General features: G+C 46.3%; 1 protein-coding gene across 7 annotated transcripts in view; it reads right to left on the bottom strand.

The window, feature by feature from the left end:
• Positions 1 to 14,122, bottom strand: part of LOC308588109 (uncharacterized protein) — a 336,103-nt gene extending 321,981 nt beyond the window's left edge. The window contains exons 1-4 of one of the 7 annotated variants that reach the window (XR_014008590.1): positions 13,794 to 14,121; positions 11,376 to 11,581; positions 10,244 to 11,064; positions 6,643 to 9,556 (exon numbers count right to left, since the gene is read on the bottom strand). Coding sequence is in view for 1 of the 7 variants with exons in the window: in XM_081196397.1 (XP_081052523.1) it covers positions 8,949 to 9,556; positions 10,244 to 11,064; positions 12,340 to 12,386 (1,476 nt within the window). In the remaining 6 variants the exon portion in view is untranslated. Of the gene's footprint in view, positions 1 to 5,799; positions 9,557 to 10,243; positions 11,065 to 11,375; positions 11,582 to 12,339; positions 13,403 to 13,659; positions 13,761 to 13,793 lie in introns of those variants that run through there. The other 6 variants (XR_014008591.1, XR_014008594.1, XR_014008589.1 and 3 more) reach the window with 6 other exon arrangements.
• Positions 14,123 to 16,360: the final 2,238 nt, after the last annotated feature.

Here is a 16,360-nt window from a genome sequence, read left to right as displayed (position 1 = left end):
AGAGCAGCACACGGAAACGCTGTTTACCTTCCTGCCGGAGCGGTACCTATTTATCTACTTGCACTGGCGTGCTTTCAAACTGCTAGGTGGGTAGGAGCTGGGACCAAACAACAGGAGCTCACCCCGTCGCGGGGATTCAAACCACTGACCTTCTGATCGGCAAGCCCTAGGCTCTGTGGTTTAACCCACAGCGCCACCCGCGTCCCTTAAAAGCAGTTTTAGTTAGAAGCAATTACAGTCGCAAACATTCTTCCATCCAATGATCGTGAGAACGGTGTTCATTAGTCACCAAATGCCCGCATAAGCAGGAATATTTTCAGATTCCTCCTGAAAGTTAAGAATGATGGAGACATTTAGGAGGGCATTCCACAACTGGGGAACCACAGGGTCATTGCCAACTGGGAATCCAGCTCCGATCAGCACCAGCCTGGCATGGCCAGTGGTCGGGGATGATGGGAGCTGTGTAGTCCAACAACATTTGGAGCACTGCGCTAGAATCGCCTTGGTTTGCTTAGATTTCTGAGCGTCCCTTTGTAGCACACTACTATGGTATAGACCCAGTTATTTGATCTGCTAGCTCTATAGGAGCATGCTCTTGTGGTGGGTATCAGTCCCAGTACTTTTTTCTAAAAAAAATAATAATGTTTAGGGGTACTCTCATTTTGACTCAAGAAAATCACCATTTTATAGTTCATATTGGGAAAAATAAATACAGTGGTACCTCGGGTTAAGAACTTAATTCATTCTGGAGGTCCGTTCTTAAACTGAAACTGTTCTTAACCTAAGGTACCACTTTCGCTATTGGGGCCTCCCGTTGCCACCGCACCACTGCCATGCAATTTCTGTTCTCATCCTGGGGCAAAGTTCTTAACCCGAGGTACTATTGCTGGGTTAGCGGAGTCTGTAACTTGAAGTGTCTATAAACTGAAGTGTCTGTAATCCGAGGTACCACTGTACAGTAAATGTACAAAAGTACAAAGATTTACAAAATGTTTAGGAGTATGCGTACCCCTGTGTCCCCCCAGAAAAAAAGCACTGGTTAGTCCTAAGAATGCTTTCCTATCAGTTCCCACCTCTACTTTCTCAGATCCGGTAAAAAGGCTGAGCTGAACTTTGACGACAGTGCAGCTAGAAGCAGACCAAAAGATGAATCCACTGTCCCCTGCAGCCACATAGCTCATCTCTTCCTCCCTCACCTTGACATAGGTGTGGAGAGTCAGAGGTTAATGGACTTCGCTGTGCTCCTTTATTGGCTAAGCCCTTTCTGCTCCTGCTCCTTTAATGTTCTGTATGTCCCAAAGTCAGGACCATCTTTTTTATTCTTGCAGGATGTAATACTGTCCTTGAGCAGTATAAATAACATTAGCATGCTGGTCTTGTTGCTTGTGTTTGGGATCTTGTTCCAGCAGAGCTGCCATTGTAGTCCTCTGAAAAGGCACACTCGAGCTTCTCGCTACTCTTGTTCAGAAAACTGGTACCATTAGCTAATTTCCATTTCCCCATGCAGGACAGCTGCTCAGGTAAGCCTGATGTAAAAGCCATAAATCTCTCCCACTGCACTGTCTGTCCCTTCTGTGGAACCAGCGGGGCAGAATTGTCTGCTTGCATGCACCAATTAGGAATCTGTTTTGCGTAACCTCATTGTTCTTCCTGTCTTTCCCTGTCAGATGCAGATGCTAGTTCCTTGCGTGTATGAACACTGTATTTCCCTGTCTGGGTGAAAATAAACAAAACTGCAGCAAGATGTCTGGCAGCAGCTTGAACACAGAAGTAGCGAACCTCAGGCCTGGAGGATGACAGAAGCCCTCTAGCCCCCTCTGCCTGGTCCTGAAGACCCTCCTAAGGTCACACCCTTCAGTGTCCCCACTTCACACCTTTGTGTGTTTTTGCCTGCCTTGAATGTGACCTTCAGCTCTGATAATGATACCACTTCCTGCCCTGGATGGAGAACACAGAGAGGATTATGTAAAATACACATTCATTTTTCTGTTCACTTTTGCCTCTGGCCCCGTCTGCTCTTGCCATGTGGCCCTTAGAAGGAAATGTAGCCTGGAAAAAGGTTCCACAAGTTATATATGTCATGCAAAGATCATGGCCCCGCTGAAATTAGTATGGAACCACATTTTTAGGTACTGTGATATTGGGAGCTTACAAAGGGCACTGGGTTTTGCAAAGGGTGACCCCACTGTGACAGAGCAGAAACGGCATGGGTTCCATACTGCTTCTGCCATCAAGAGCCAGTGTGGTGTAGTGGTTAAAAGTGCTGGCCCAGGACCTGGGAGACCAGAGTTCAAATCCCCACTCCGCCATGAAGCTCACGGAGTGACCTTGGGCCACTCACTGCCTCTCAGCCTCCCCAACCTCAGAGTTGCTGTGGGGATTAAAGGAGGAGAAGGAGAATCATGCACACCAGTTTGAGTTCTTTGGAGGAAAGGTGGGATATAAATAAACAAGAGCTGGTTCAGCCTGTTATATTGGATACTGGACTGGGTTCAACCATAACAATGGGGAGGGACTGTATATCAGTGGGAAAGCACATGCTTTTCATGAAGAACTTTCCAGGTTCAATCCTTGGTATTGGCAGGATCAAGCAGCAATATTCTCTCTAGACCAGGGAGATGTTGTGGGAAAGACTCCTGCCTGAGAACCACTAAAAGAGTAGACAATTCTGAGTAAGATGTAGAAATTGCACTGGGTTAAAGCTGACTCAAAGTCCAGAGGTAGCAATATTATCAATTTATGATGCAGTGGAAGGTTCACAGGCTATGAAGGACTTGCTCACAAATTTATTGACAGCTGCACGAATTATTATAGCTAGGAAGTGGAAGGGGCAAGCAGAATATAAAATGGAAGAATGGTATACAGAGGTGTGGGACGTAGTTATAAATGATAAATTAACATGCACCATTAAGGTAACACAGGGAATATGCAGGAGAAATGATTTTGAGGAGATTTGGTGGGTATTTGTAGAATTTGTACTGTTAAAACGGAAAGGGGTCAAACCATCGCAAGAGGTGTTGAAATTTTGCGAGGTTGGATAGTTACAATGGAATGGTCTCAGTGGTGGGGTGCACATTTTTATTCTTATTCATTTATGAATATTACTTTGTCAAAATAAAATTTTAAAAGAAGAGAAGAAGAGTTTGGATTTGATATCCCGCCTTTCACTCCCCTTCAGGAGTCTCAAAGCGGCTAACAATCTCCTTTCCCTTCCTCCCCCACAACAAACACTCTGTGAGGTGAGTGGGGCTGAGAGACTTCAAAGAAGTGTGACTGGCCCAAGGTCACCCAGCAGCTGCATGTGGAGGAGCGGAGACGCGAACCCGGTTACCCAGATTACGTGACTACCGCTCTTAACCACTACACCACAAAAAGATGGGGCAATTTGCAGTACCCAACTTGGACATTGTGGGTATTATAAGCCCTTCTCAGTACACAGGGCATGTCTTTTGGCATATATTTCCTCCATAATTTGCAATCAACACTTGACGTTAAAATGGCAGGTACCATTAAGCTGAAATTAACTGACAGCTGGCACTGGGAGATTTTAAGTAAAGATTAATGCAACTGAATTAATGGGATAACTTTGCATTTTATTTTTCTGAAGCAGTAAATCTAGACCTTTTGGTATTCTAAACTCAGTTCTTTTTAGCTGTATCAATTTCTTAGTCATACCTGGGGAATTTATTTTTAATAATGATAATCAAAACAGTTTTAAATATAATTTGCATAAGGCTTTCTGAAACAAGGTTTGTTCAAAACTTTTACTCAAATGTTGAAATTCCATCAAATGAACTTACATGTAAAGGAAGCCTCTACATGTTTACTTAAGTTAGACCAAATGAATTTAACAGAATTTACTCTTTGATTCAACGTGCACAGGATTGCAAGCATCCTAGGCTTAAACATCCTAGTAATTGCAATGGGATTTACAAGGTGTACATTCTGTCGGAATTACTCCCCAGCAAGTGTAAAATACGGCTGCAGTTTTATTTTTCATGGATACGATTATTTGCTCAATGCACAGGATGAGGTCAAAGCCTCAAATCTGAAGTAAATCGACCGTGTTAAGGACTGGGATATTCATTTCAACCAGTGCTTAATATCCTATTGATTCATACTTAATATCCTATTGATTCATACTAATATTTCTCTTTATGTTGGAATCAGCAGTTAAGAAAGAGAAACCTTTCTGTTGCCATACCATCACAATATGTAGCGTTTTATCTGTCTGCACAATGGGACTTCCTCTTATTCCTGTGAGCACCACCCTCATCTGCTCTGGTGAGTTGGGAGGAAGCCCCAGAACAGATTTTTTTTTTTGGGGGGGGAGGGGGCAACATATGCCCTAAATAAACTCCTACCAATTGCACAAACCTGTGTCTACGGTGCTGCAGCAACAGCTTGTGCATTTGTGATGAGCACAGAAACATGGGTACCCTGCACAACTACATGAGGCACATAGCGGTTTTGGCCATCAAGGGTGTGTTTGGAGAGATGGGAGGTGAGTTAGCATGTGTTATGATGCCTGTGGCTTGAGAGATGAACGAAGAATGTTGGCTCTTCCCATCACACAGCAGTTTAGTGACAGAAGCGGAGAAGCCCAGACCAGGCAGCATGTTTCATTGTCTCCTGAAGAGGCTTTCAACCCATGAGCTCTTGCTCCATTTCCGTCTCCCTTCAGCCCTTTCTGACTCAGAATTCTCCCCAGATCACACAACCCTTGAATTTCTTCCAAGGCCCCACCCTCACTGGCCTTTCTTCACATTCTCCTTGAGAGTATTACCCTGCTAGAATATGTCCTTGACCTCTGATAATGTCGTTTGTCTGGATAGAGGAGAGAGCGGTGTGTGCGAATGTGTACAGAAGCTACCCTACTGCAGAAGTGCTAAATTTCTGGTTCATTGTTTGGACCACTTTCATCTCTGGCCCCAGCCACCCCTGGCATATGGCCCTCATAAGGTTTCCTCATAAGGAAATGTGGTGCTAGGGTGAAAAAGGTTCCCACTCTTTGTTTCGTACAATTTAATTTGTTTTAGTGTTTTAATATTATAAACCACCATGGGTGTGCCTTGCAGCACGGTGATTTACAAACAGAATAAGTAAATAACGCTGTAACCTGACATAAGGTTAGACCACTTGGGGAGGGGGAAAAAGGCAAAGCAAACAACTGACTACTAAGCGAAATTGGGCCTGTGTGTGGGGATGAACATTTCCTCTGTTGAATTATGTTTAAAGGCTGCATTACTATGAGCATAGATTAGATGCTTAGGCATTCAACCCGTTGCATCCTCATTATACCCCTGCTTAATGGGAAATTAAATTGATTCAGTTTCCCAATGAACAGTTATGAAACGGCATTTAAACTCTTATTAAGAATGTGTCAATGTGTGTCCCTTTAATGTAGATTATTATATGCAAGTAATTGTACTGCAGTCACTGGAATCATAGGTATCTAAAATCACCTCTATGCTCCAAGCACAAACTGGCTCAAATACCATTACTTCATCTGAGGAACTGTGGTTTTGTGAGGCTTAATCCCTAGACTATTTTCAGTTTCTTCTGTAGGCAAAATGCAAAAAAGATAGCTACGCTGACTAAGATGGAATTGTTTTAAGGTGATGATTATTTTTATTTCCTGCATTAAAATGCCTGAGCAACTCATTTCACAAAATGAACCTAAGCCTATTTATTAAAATGTAATGATAGTTGAGTTTAAAAGAACTTCAAATGATATTAAGTCTCTCCCACCCCCGAACTGCTGGACATACATACCAAATGTTAATAAATGGTCACCACTTTAAGTTTTTAGTATCCAACTTTATTGGTATGGTAGCCATGTAAAAAATGTTGAGAGCTTTTTAAAAAAAAACAAAAACAAAATTAGTATTACTTAGGTGAAACATAACCTTGATCTTCTACAATAGAGATCCCAGTTACAACTAGGCATTTGAGAAACAAGAGCAGTCTGCACTTTTCAGTTAAAAGTGGCAGTGCCTCTTCAATAGCATATGCGCTTAGAATGTATTGGCAATACTCTCTCTCACACCTTTTACTTGCAACTTCCGTGAGCCCCACACTACAGGATATGTGGCGTTTTGATGCTGTCTACTTTGTTCCTTCCTTCATGGCCTTCCTGAAAATGTAGCAGGCTGGCACAATCTGCTTCGTAGAAGGCATTCTTCCCTCTCTCTCAGCATGCCAAGAGGAGGTAGGGTTTCTTCTCTGTAGCCGTCGTGGAAACAGAAGCTGCTAGACCCTTAACAGGCTAGTAATAATTGGGGCCTTAGTTGCAAGGCTGAAATAACCAGCCCAACCTTTGGATGCAGGCCTCTAGTTCCCTAATACACATTTTTTTTAAAAATGGGTTGCTTGTCTGAAACGACCACATACTTTGCTTAGGAATCAATGTGCCCTTCACCTGGGGTGGTGGTGCACAGCGCTTTCAAATACAGTGGTACCTCAGGTTAAGTACTTAATTCATTCCGGAGGTCTGTACTTAACCTGAAACTGTTCTTAACCTAAAACACCACTTTAGCTAATGGGGCCTCCTGCTGCCGCCGCGCCGCCGGAGCATGATTTCTGTTCTCATCCTGAAGCACTATTTCTGGGTTAGAGTCTGTAACCTGAAGCGTATGTAACCTGAGGTACCACTGTATAGGAATGAGGACACTCAGCCTCACCTAGGTCAGTTGGAACTGTTTGCCATCTTGGGGACTGGGACTCTTGTCAATCGCTTTCCCCACTCATATCCACACAGCGATTGCAGGCAGGTATTTGCAGTCGCAGCTGAGCACTAATACAATTTACATTTCCCATAAAGGAAATTGTAACGGGAGAAATTCCAGCCTGCACAGTGCGCCTCTGTCAGGCCAACTGCATTGGTTTGTGAGGCTAATAATCTTTTTTCTGTGCAGTCATAGCTGCCCACCTGAAGAATGAGAGAGGAAGGGGCAACTAGGAAGGGAGACGAGAGCGTTTCACTCTTCCAATATCTAGACATTGGCATCATAATCAAAGTTGATTGTCGGTACATCTTGGGGCTTATGAGCAAAAGTACTTTTCACTCTGCACAACATTAACTTATGGAACTCGCTACCACAAGAAATAGTACTGGCCCCCAGCTTGAAGGCTTTGAAGACAAATTCATGGAGTCTGATTTCTCCACAAGCACTGGTCAGGGACAACATAAGCTTTGAAGAAGAGGAGGAGGAGTTTGGATTTGATATCCCGCTTTAACACTACCCTAAGGAGTCTCAAAGCCGCCAACATTCTCCTTCCTCCCCCACAACAAACACTCTGTGAGGTGAGTGGGGCTGAGAGACTTCAAAGAAGTGTGACTGGTCCAAGGTCACCCAGCAGCTGCATGTGGAAGAGCAGGGAAGTGAACCCGGTTCACCAGATTACAAGACTACTGCTCTTAACCACTACACCACACTGGCTCTCTGAGTGCCAGATGCTGGGGTTAAGCAAGATTTGGCTGTCACACTCATACCCCCAGCTTGTGTGCTGCCCAGAAACAACAGGCAGGCTAACATTAAAGAAACAAATCCTGAGTTCAGGGGTGAGGAACCTTTTTGACTCCATGATTGTCCTCAAGGGCCAATTTTGACAGGGAGCAGGCTGTGTGCCACCACTGCAGGATTAACCCTGGAGGTTCTCCACCCCTGACTTAGACACAGAATCATAGAGTTGGAAGGGATGCACCAAAGGCCATCTAGTACAACCCCCTGCAATGCAGGAATCTCAAGCATCCATGACAGAAGGGCCATCCAACCTCTGCTCAAAACCTCCACAATGTCCTGAGGGAGACTGTTCCAATGTCAAACAAATCTTACTGTCATAAAAGTTCTTCCTGATGTTTAGTCCTTGATCTCCTCTACAAGGTTAGTGGTTGGGAGGAGATGAGTTTCATAGAACTCTCAAGTGCAAGGAGTTCTTTGAAAGACAAAGGTTTGCTTTGCTTCTCTTACTAACCCATTTTGTCTTGCATGAGCTACAAAATGGAGACCATTGCTCTGCGCACTCAGGTCTATCCTTCCTCCAGCTGTAGCCCAGCTGTGGGGAGCTTTGGCCCTCCAGATGTTGTTCAACTACAACTCCCATCATCCCTGGCCATTGGTCATACTTGCTAGGGCTGAAGGGAGTTGTAGTTCAACATCATCTGGAGGGCCAGAGGTTCCCCATTCTTATAACCTGCGAAGGAAAGAACCACCAAGCTTGGGCTTTGATCTTGCAAGAGCAGCTGCCGCAACCACATTAAAAATGTTCTATTTTAGTATTTGAAGACTATTTTTGTTTGCCAATAAAGACATGGTTTCATTGAGACAAGGGAGGAAAAGAGCCCATCGCTCACCATGCATTTCACTGATTTTAACAACATGTTATATATCAACAAATAATGTTCTCTACTCATTTATATCGGTTTCACTGTGCACAATGATTCACAGTCTTTAAATTGCTCATCTTCAAAACCACCAAGCAGTGCAGATTTGTATTACCCATTTGGAGAGAGGAAAAACAGCAGCTGACAAAGGCCACCAACCAACTTCAGGGCTGAGCAGAGATTTTTGAACCAACCTTCTCTGTGGCCTAAGCCTAGATCTGAACCACCCTTACACAGTTCAGTGGGGCTTTACTCCCTAGCAACTGTGCATGGGACTGCAGTCCAAATTGCATAACAAAGCAGCAGAATATGGAGCAAGGGACAGAACAGTGGAATGCCAGTGAACTCTACAGTTTTGTCATCCTAGGCAAAACTCATCCTTCCCTCTTCTACGCAAACATACCTTCAAACTGAAATTCTGGCTACATTAAAAAAAGAGAGATTTGTTACAGCTTCCGCCATCCTGACTTTCCCCCTCAAAGGAGTTTTTTTTAAAGGATGAGTGTCTACCCAATGAGAGCAAAGAAGCATGTTTGAGGGATTGTCAAATGATGAGATTCTACTAGTTGCCTTCTGTTTTTATTTTCTTTTTCTCTGGCTGGCATTCCTCAGCCTCGCTGGGAGCTGGTGATTCTGGAGCTTTGGGAGCACTGGCGTGGTGGGCCCCCAAAGCGTTTGGAGCACTGTGCAGCACCAGCAGTGGCGGCGATGATGATGATGGGAGCAGTACAGAGGTGCTTGGGGAGGAATGCAGAGGCTGCCCTTGGGATGTGGAGGGCACTGGAGGAGGTGGCGCCCTGGTGGCAAACAACCGTGCCAGGTTCTCCAAGGCAGCTGTTTGCCTGTCCATGGCATCTGCGATCCGCCTGGTCGACGTCTCCATAAGAGTGATGAGTTTGTCCATGTTTTTGGTGGCCTGGCCCACGTGGCTTGCGAGGATGGTCAACTCCTCCTTGCGGGCATTGCTTTCCCTGGCCTGCGTAAGCTCAGACGTCTCCCTGTGCCTCGAGTGCAAATCAGATAGGGCGCACACTAGCCTGTCACCCACTTGCGATATGGCGTCCACGAGGTCCGAGGCAGTGTCAGGTTGCTTCCTCTGTTTCCTGCTCCAGTGGTTGCTCGCTCTGTCAGTGTCGGCCAGGGGTCCCCTGGGGAAGGAGCTGGATGGGCCTGCAATGGAAGACAGCAGGAGTTAACAAAATGGTGGCATTCTGCGGGTGGCCAGCAGCACACCAGATGCCAAAAGAAGTTAAAACAGCAGCAGCAGCCTACACTTAAAAGCAGAGGGGAACCTGTGGCCTTGCAGTTGCTGTTGGGCCTACAAAATCCATCATCAGTGACCATGCTGGTTGTGGCTGATGGGAGCTATATTCCCAGGAACATCTGGATGCTCTAGGTTCTCCACGCCTAACTGAAAGCTTAATTTCAGCCAGTGTTCACTAGGGCTTAGCTCTGGAGCATGCTCAACAATGCTAAGGAGACAACCTCCGACATTTGTGTGGACCAACCCCCCTCACTAAGTAGCTATAGCCAAACCTCATACAATTGGGATTACAACAGGGATGGGGAACCAGTTGGACTACAACTCCCATTATCCATGACTATTGGGCTATGGTGGCTGGGACTTATTGGCATTGTAGAATTTGCCATCTGGAGGACCACAGGTTCCCAATCCCTAGATTACAGGGACAGGCTTCTAGTATGTAAGTGGAGTCCTCCCAGCACATCTCAGAGGTGTTTTTTTTTTAAAAAAAGAAATCAAGCTCAGCCCAAACCACCATCTTAACTTAACCCACCTAGGTGACATTGCTCAAAAGCAATGATCTTTGAAACAGGAGTTGAATTCTCAAAATTCACCTGAATTGACAGCCGAATGGCTCTCTCCTCTAGCACTGGGGAAATGGGGCAAAGCCTCATCACCTGCCAGGATGTCGTCTTCTCCGTGCTGCTCCCATTCATCACCTGGAGATTGGGCATTCACAGGGTCGGAATCCATCCGCGGGTCTTGAAAATAGCCATTTGAGTCATCCGCAGGCTCTGGGATGGAAGCTTCGTCATCGTCGGAAACGAGGACGACGCTTAGTTTTTCATTTTTCTCCTGTTCCAGCCCCAGCTTTTGTGCCTCTCGATTCCTCCGATCTATGGAGAGGGAGACTTTGGACACTACCAGGCCTTTGTGCATGCACAGGAAACTATTCAAGGAATCATAGAACGGCAGGGCACGTTGGCCGCTCACAGAGGAGTTGTTTCCACAAACAATGGCCTTGTATCCTCGCCGAAGCTCTTTGGCACGCAAACGGCACTGCTTCATATCCCTGTCATAGCCGTATTCCCGCATCCGATCAGAGATCCACTCATACTGAGCCTCGTTGCGAAAATTGGTGGCCAGCGAGGCTTGGACTTGGTCATCGCCCCAGATTTCAATGAAGGTCCGGATTTCTTCATCAGGCCAGTATGGGTTACGGTGGCGGATGCTCTTTCTAGGAGCAAACGGCTGGATGTTCATATTCTCCCTTGGCAGTTGTTGCTGGTCACGAAGCAGTGCCTTGGCCCCTGCAGACAAGGTACGTTTTGCTGATATGTAATACCTAGAGCGGAGATTGTTCAGCTCTTGCAAGTTGTTCTGCAGATTCTTTAAGAGGTCGTCATTACCAGCCATTATTTTCTTTCTGCCTCTGCTGCCAAAAGAGAACCCACACCAGTTAAAACCTCACAGGCACAGCAGAGGTTATTCTTTTCCCTTTAATTGGTTTTCTGACCTTCAGAGAGCTATTTGGCAAGTGGTCCCGATCATGTAAACTATCAATTTAGCTTAGGAACACAAACGTGCCATTTTCCCAGTTACAACAGGCCCCTTTCAGAAGGATGTACATACCTCTATTGCTGAACTGTTTGTTTATATGTATTGTTGTTTATATGTTCTCCTCCCCAAGGAAAAATACAGGTGTTTTGGGCAATGATTGTAGGCTACAGTTCTATACCCACTTACTTGGAAACATCATTTATGTATGTGAGGCTTGTTTCCAAACAAACACGTAGAGAGGATTGCAAACATTTATGGAGAAGGCCATCAATAGCTACTAGCCTTGTTGGTGATGCTCTGCTTCCAGAGATGGGTGCAGTATGCTTCTGAATTGCTAGGACTTAGAAGTGCGGGGAGTGCTTGTAAATTTCCCATAGACATTTGGTCAGCCACTGTGAAAACAGGATGCAAGACTAGATGAACCTCTGGCCTGATCTAGTAGGGATTTTCTCATGTTCTAATTTGTCTCACATGGACAGACACCTCCAGGCCATCAGCGGGTCCCTGGGTTTTTGAACTGACATGGGGTCAGTGGAACAGCCACACAAATTTAGATCCTGGACTTATCTGGGAGACGGGGCTATTTAGCGAAACATGGGGTTTATGAATAACGCAATTAATGTTTTTCCTTCTGCACACCTGACGTGTTTGGGTTTTGCTCTACCAAAAAGGTCTGCACCACTGCATGGAGTTAGCCACATCACATACTTGTATTTTAGCAACTTGTGTGACAGCCACAGGTGACCAGGAATTCCATGCAGGCAAACAAGGGGGCTGGTGGAAGAGGAAAGGATTTATTCACAGTCCACTTCCTTTCTGTGCAAGTCACAAAGAGAGGGATGCCCTTTTCTCTACAACTATCACAGAAATACAGACAGCTGCCAAAGGAGGGGTGGATTGCTCCATCACTCCCTTGCCAGTCTATTTGGTAGATCTTTTTTTTACTAGCCAGCCAAAAAGCTAGAAGCCTGCATTTCCATGTAGGTGATGGAAGATGGGGCTTCCTCTCTTGATAGGTCAGCACGGAGACTCATAGCAGGCTAGTATAATTTTTTGCAGCCTAGATTAATTTTCTGGACTTTGAAGTCTAAAGCCACATTCTGTGTTGCTTTACTCAGAAGTAAATCTCAGCAGGTCCAATGGTACTTACTTGAAGCAAGCCTGCATGTGATGCAGGCCTTGTTGAAACAACGCCATCTCACTTTATTTGGGAGTAAACATTTGCATCACACAAAAGACTTTCTGAGCTTTAGGTTGTGATTTTAAAGACAAATTTGGAAAGCAAGTGCCATTCAGGCAATTGAGATGTACTTCCAAGTAAGCAATTCAGCACAAAACAAAAGCATGCAAATGTTTCATTTCCCGGTCAGGGCTCACTCAGCCATGTCAGCAGAACATAAAAGCAAGACATTAGCTAATGTAGACACTTAAGAAGATGACAAATAAGCCTCACTATTAGCCAAAAGTCTCTGCAGGGATAACAGAGTAAGGCACATCTAGTGGTCTGTTCTTATAGGGGTGGGCAAACTGGATCTAGGATGTACAGACAACAGGAGGGAAAATCACATGGTGGAATGCACCTTCCTTCAGAAACCTTTCATGCCTATACAAAACTAGTTGCAAGAAGGCTTAGCTAGACTTCGCTTTTATGGATGGGCATTCAATTATGCCAGCCTCCATCTGCATCTTGAGGTGGTACAGCCCAGACACAGGTTTACCTGCATCTGAGCCGTACCACTTGAAGCCACAGGGGGTGGCTCGCATAATTGAATGATTGTCTATATTAGTAAAATAATAGTAACAGAGAATTAGGCCTATCTAGCTAGGAGGAGCCAGGAATGAACAGGTCTCCAGTACAGACAGCTGATACATGACAGATTGGGCATGCAAAATTTACTGGAAAGCTCCCTTCTTGAACTCACACCTTGAGGGTGAATCTACAGCTTTCTGGAAACACTTCTGCAAAATAAAAACCCCACCAGGCTTAGCTAGCTGTCTAGCCAGCAAAGATGCTACCAGTTTCCCACATTAAGTTCAGCCTGCAGTTATTTCCACCTGCAGTACTCCTAAGGTACCCCTGCAGCACAGCTCTGGCATTTCTAACACAACAGAGCGAAACAGAGTCTTTGGGTTTGCAGATCAGTACCACCAGACTCCAAGAAGCTGGAATAAATCCAAGGGGCTTCCTCCAAAAATCCATTTATAAGAATCCCTCCTCCCTCCAAAAGCCACAATCCCTTTCTAGCTGAGCAGCAGATGCAGATGGCAGATTCTCCAGCAAACTGAACACCAGACTTTTCACAGGGTATGTGAAGACGAGCATCATTTTGCATCTCATGGGGAACTTGAAATCTGGAGTTGTGTTTTTTTTTTTAAGTACTGGAAAACAACCACTCTGGGGTGCAACGTTTAACTCTTCCTGGTGTCTGATCCTGCCCCTCCTCCAAGCAACAGACCTCCCCTCCCTCACCCACTTCCAGGGACACCCAGGGGTGCTCTCCAGCGTTTCGGTGCCGGCCAGGGGTTTCCCAAAGCATCCCGACCCTCCCAGCCGCCTTCCCCCAAAAGCTCTGCCGCTCCCCTAACCCACAGTCGCACACTTACTTGCAAGTTCCCGGCTCGCTCGTGGGCATGCAGGCCGGCTGCGATTGGCTCCCCCGCGTGACGGGCGCGGCGCCCGCCCAACCAGACGCGGCCTTGGGGAGGCAGGACGAAGCAGAGGAAGAAGGCGGGGAGCCAGCGCTCAATCGGGGAGGCGGGGAGGGGCAAGAGTCAAGCCCGTGACTGACGTGCGGAGCCTCGAATCAGAGGGCGGACAATGGGGAAAGGGAACTAAGGGGGTGTAGGAAAAAATAGAAATAAAAAGTAGTTGCAAAAGAAGAGAAGCCGCAAATAGGAGCAAATGCATTTAACGCTGGTTAAGGAGGGGATCTGCGATCACAAATGTTGCAAAAGCAATAAATGGATGAGCATGAACAAAAGCAGAGGTTGAAATGGATATAAAACAATATTATTATCTTTTAAAAAATCACCTTGCAAACATTTGGAGCCGGGCTGGCGGGGCGGAGGGCGCAGCAAACTTCAAGGAGGAGCAGCAGCAGAGCTGGCCGGGAAGCGGAGCAGCACAAGTTTGATGGTCCCCAGGCAGGCGGGCAGCGCTTGCAATTCAAATAAACTTTCCCTTCCCACCATGCTGAGAGAGGCCCATGTGACCATCAGCAGCCAGACCTCCGTCCGTCCGATGGGTGGGGCTCCGGCGGCGCTTTCGGCCGCGCGGCGAGGGTCATTTGGAAGTTAATCTCCTTGTCGTGGCTTTGTTCGGCGGAGCTCGCTCTGCTGGCGATAGGCGGCTCCGGGCTGCCAGGGCGGGGAGGGCGCTCAGTTCCCCCCCCCCCAAGTATTTTGCAAACAGCCTTTGCCAAAAAAAACAAAGCAAAAACCAAATGCATATTCTCATCCACAAACATTTCCCCCGGGAAGGAAGCGTCAGGTGCCCCAGAGCAGTCATAGAATATGCCCTACTCTTAATAAAACACCTTGTTGAATTCGGAGGCGATTTACTCTCGGGATTGCAGCCTTGTCTGCTCAGACGGACGCCCTATTGAATTCAATGGAGCTTCCTCCCAGGGTGGTATGGTGCTGTGCGTTTTGAAGCAAGTCTTCAAAAGCTCTCCAGAAATTTAGGGCGCCCCATGCACCCCACCAAGGAAGTGGCTTGCTCAAACTACATTCTGTTAGATGCCACCAGTGGCGTAGCGTGGGGGGTGCAGGGGGGGCCGGCCGCACCGGGCGCAACATCTGAGGGGGGCGCGCTCACACTCGCAGCTCTCTGCCCCTACCTGGCTCCACGGGTTAGGGGGCGCAAATTACTTGCCTTGCCCCGGGTGCTGACAACCCACGCTACGCCACTGGATGCCACCCCAGTCTAGGAGCAGTAAGAGACTCCAGGGGGTCATGCACACAACCAGATTCTGTTTGCTTGGAATGGAGGTCAGCTGAGACGCTGATGTCCTTGGAATAATATGGATAACCAAAGGATGTTGGTTGTTGACCCACTTCTCCTTTACATCCATTGTTTATCAGCCAAAGCTGACATGGAACATTTTTGGGTCGCATGCCGCTACTGAGAATTCTAGAAGGAAAGCTGGGCCTTAGAAGAGTGATGAGGAACCTGTGGCCTTCCAGGTGTTGTTGGACTCCAGTCAGGATGGCCGGTGGTCAGGCGTGATGGGAGTTGCAATCGAGCAATATCCAGAAGGCTACAGGCTCCCCATCTGTGGTCCAGAAGTTTCACCAAAGTTATCGACCTGATACTTCACAGAAGGGGAACCTATGGCTCTCCAGATGTTGCTGCAGTATAGCTGCCATTATACCTGGCCATTAGCCATGCTGTCTGGGAGTTGCAGTTCAGCAGCATTCGGAGGGCTACAGGTTCGCTATCCCTTTTTTAGAGAGACTGACCACCCAGGACAGGCATTTTCACAGCCATCTGTTCTACTGAGCCTCAGGTAACATCAGTTCCATTTTTTGCACTGAATTGTTCCCCCCCCCCACTTTAATGTAGTATTTCACTGATTGCAGACAAGCATTTAGGGATGCCACCCAGATCTGATGGAATAGAAAGACATTCCATTATTTCCCCATCACCTTGCATGCTGCCTGTACTTGTGTGTGCCGAAACACCTAGAGAAATACGTACCTGTAGGTGCAATTATGTACCCGTAGGCGCAATTATGTATCTGTGTGCACAATGACTTTGTTGCAGCAAGGCTTTTACTATGATCCCTTAAATGGTGGTGTTCTTCACTGGAAAGCTTGGCCAATCAACATACCTGGTACAAGGGGCCCATGCTCTGTTGATTCTTCATCCCGAAAGGAGTATCTGTAATCCTCAAGCCTTGTGAATTGAAGCAACCTTTGCAATCTAGTATCGTCTTACTCATTTCCCACTTCTAAGTATGCTGGGAATTCAGAAAGGTTCATTGTCAAGCTTTCTAATGGGCAAATTTCAAAGCGGTGGATAACTACTCCAGTTTTATAATCAAGATGCCATATTCCTTAAAAGTAGCTCTTCAAATTTCATCTGGAAGAGCCTTGGCCAATAGTCAGATGTTTTGTTCACCCACTCATCTCAGTAGAAAGTTAGCACTCTGAAGTCCTGGCTATGCCCT

This window comes from Podarcis bocagei, assembly GCF_964188305.1.
Source record: "Podarcis bocagei genome assembly, chromosome: 5".
In the NCBI taxonomy this organism is placed as follows: domain Eukaryota; kingdom Metazoa; phylum Chordata; class Lepidosauria; order Squamata; family Lacertidae; genus Podarcis; species Podarcis bocagei.
This window is presented reverse-complemented; position numbering and strand designations above follow the sequence as displayed.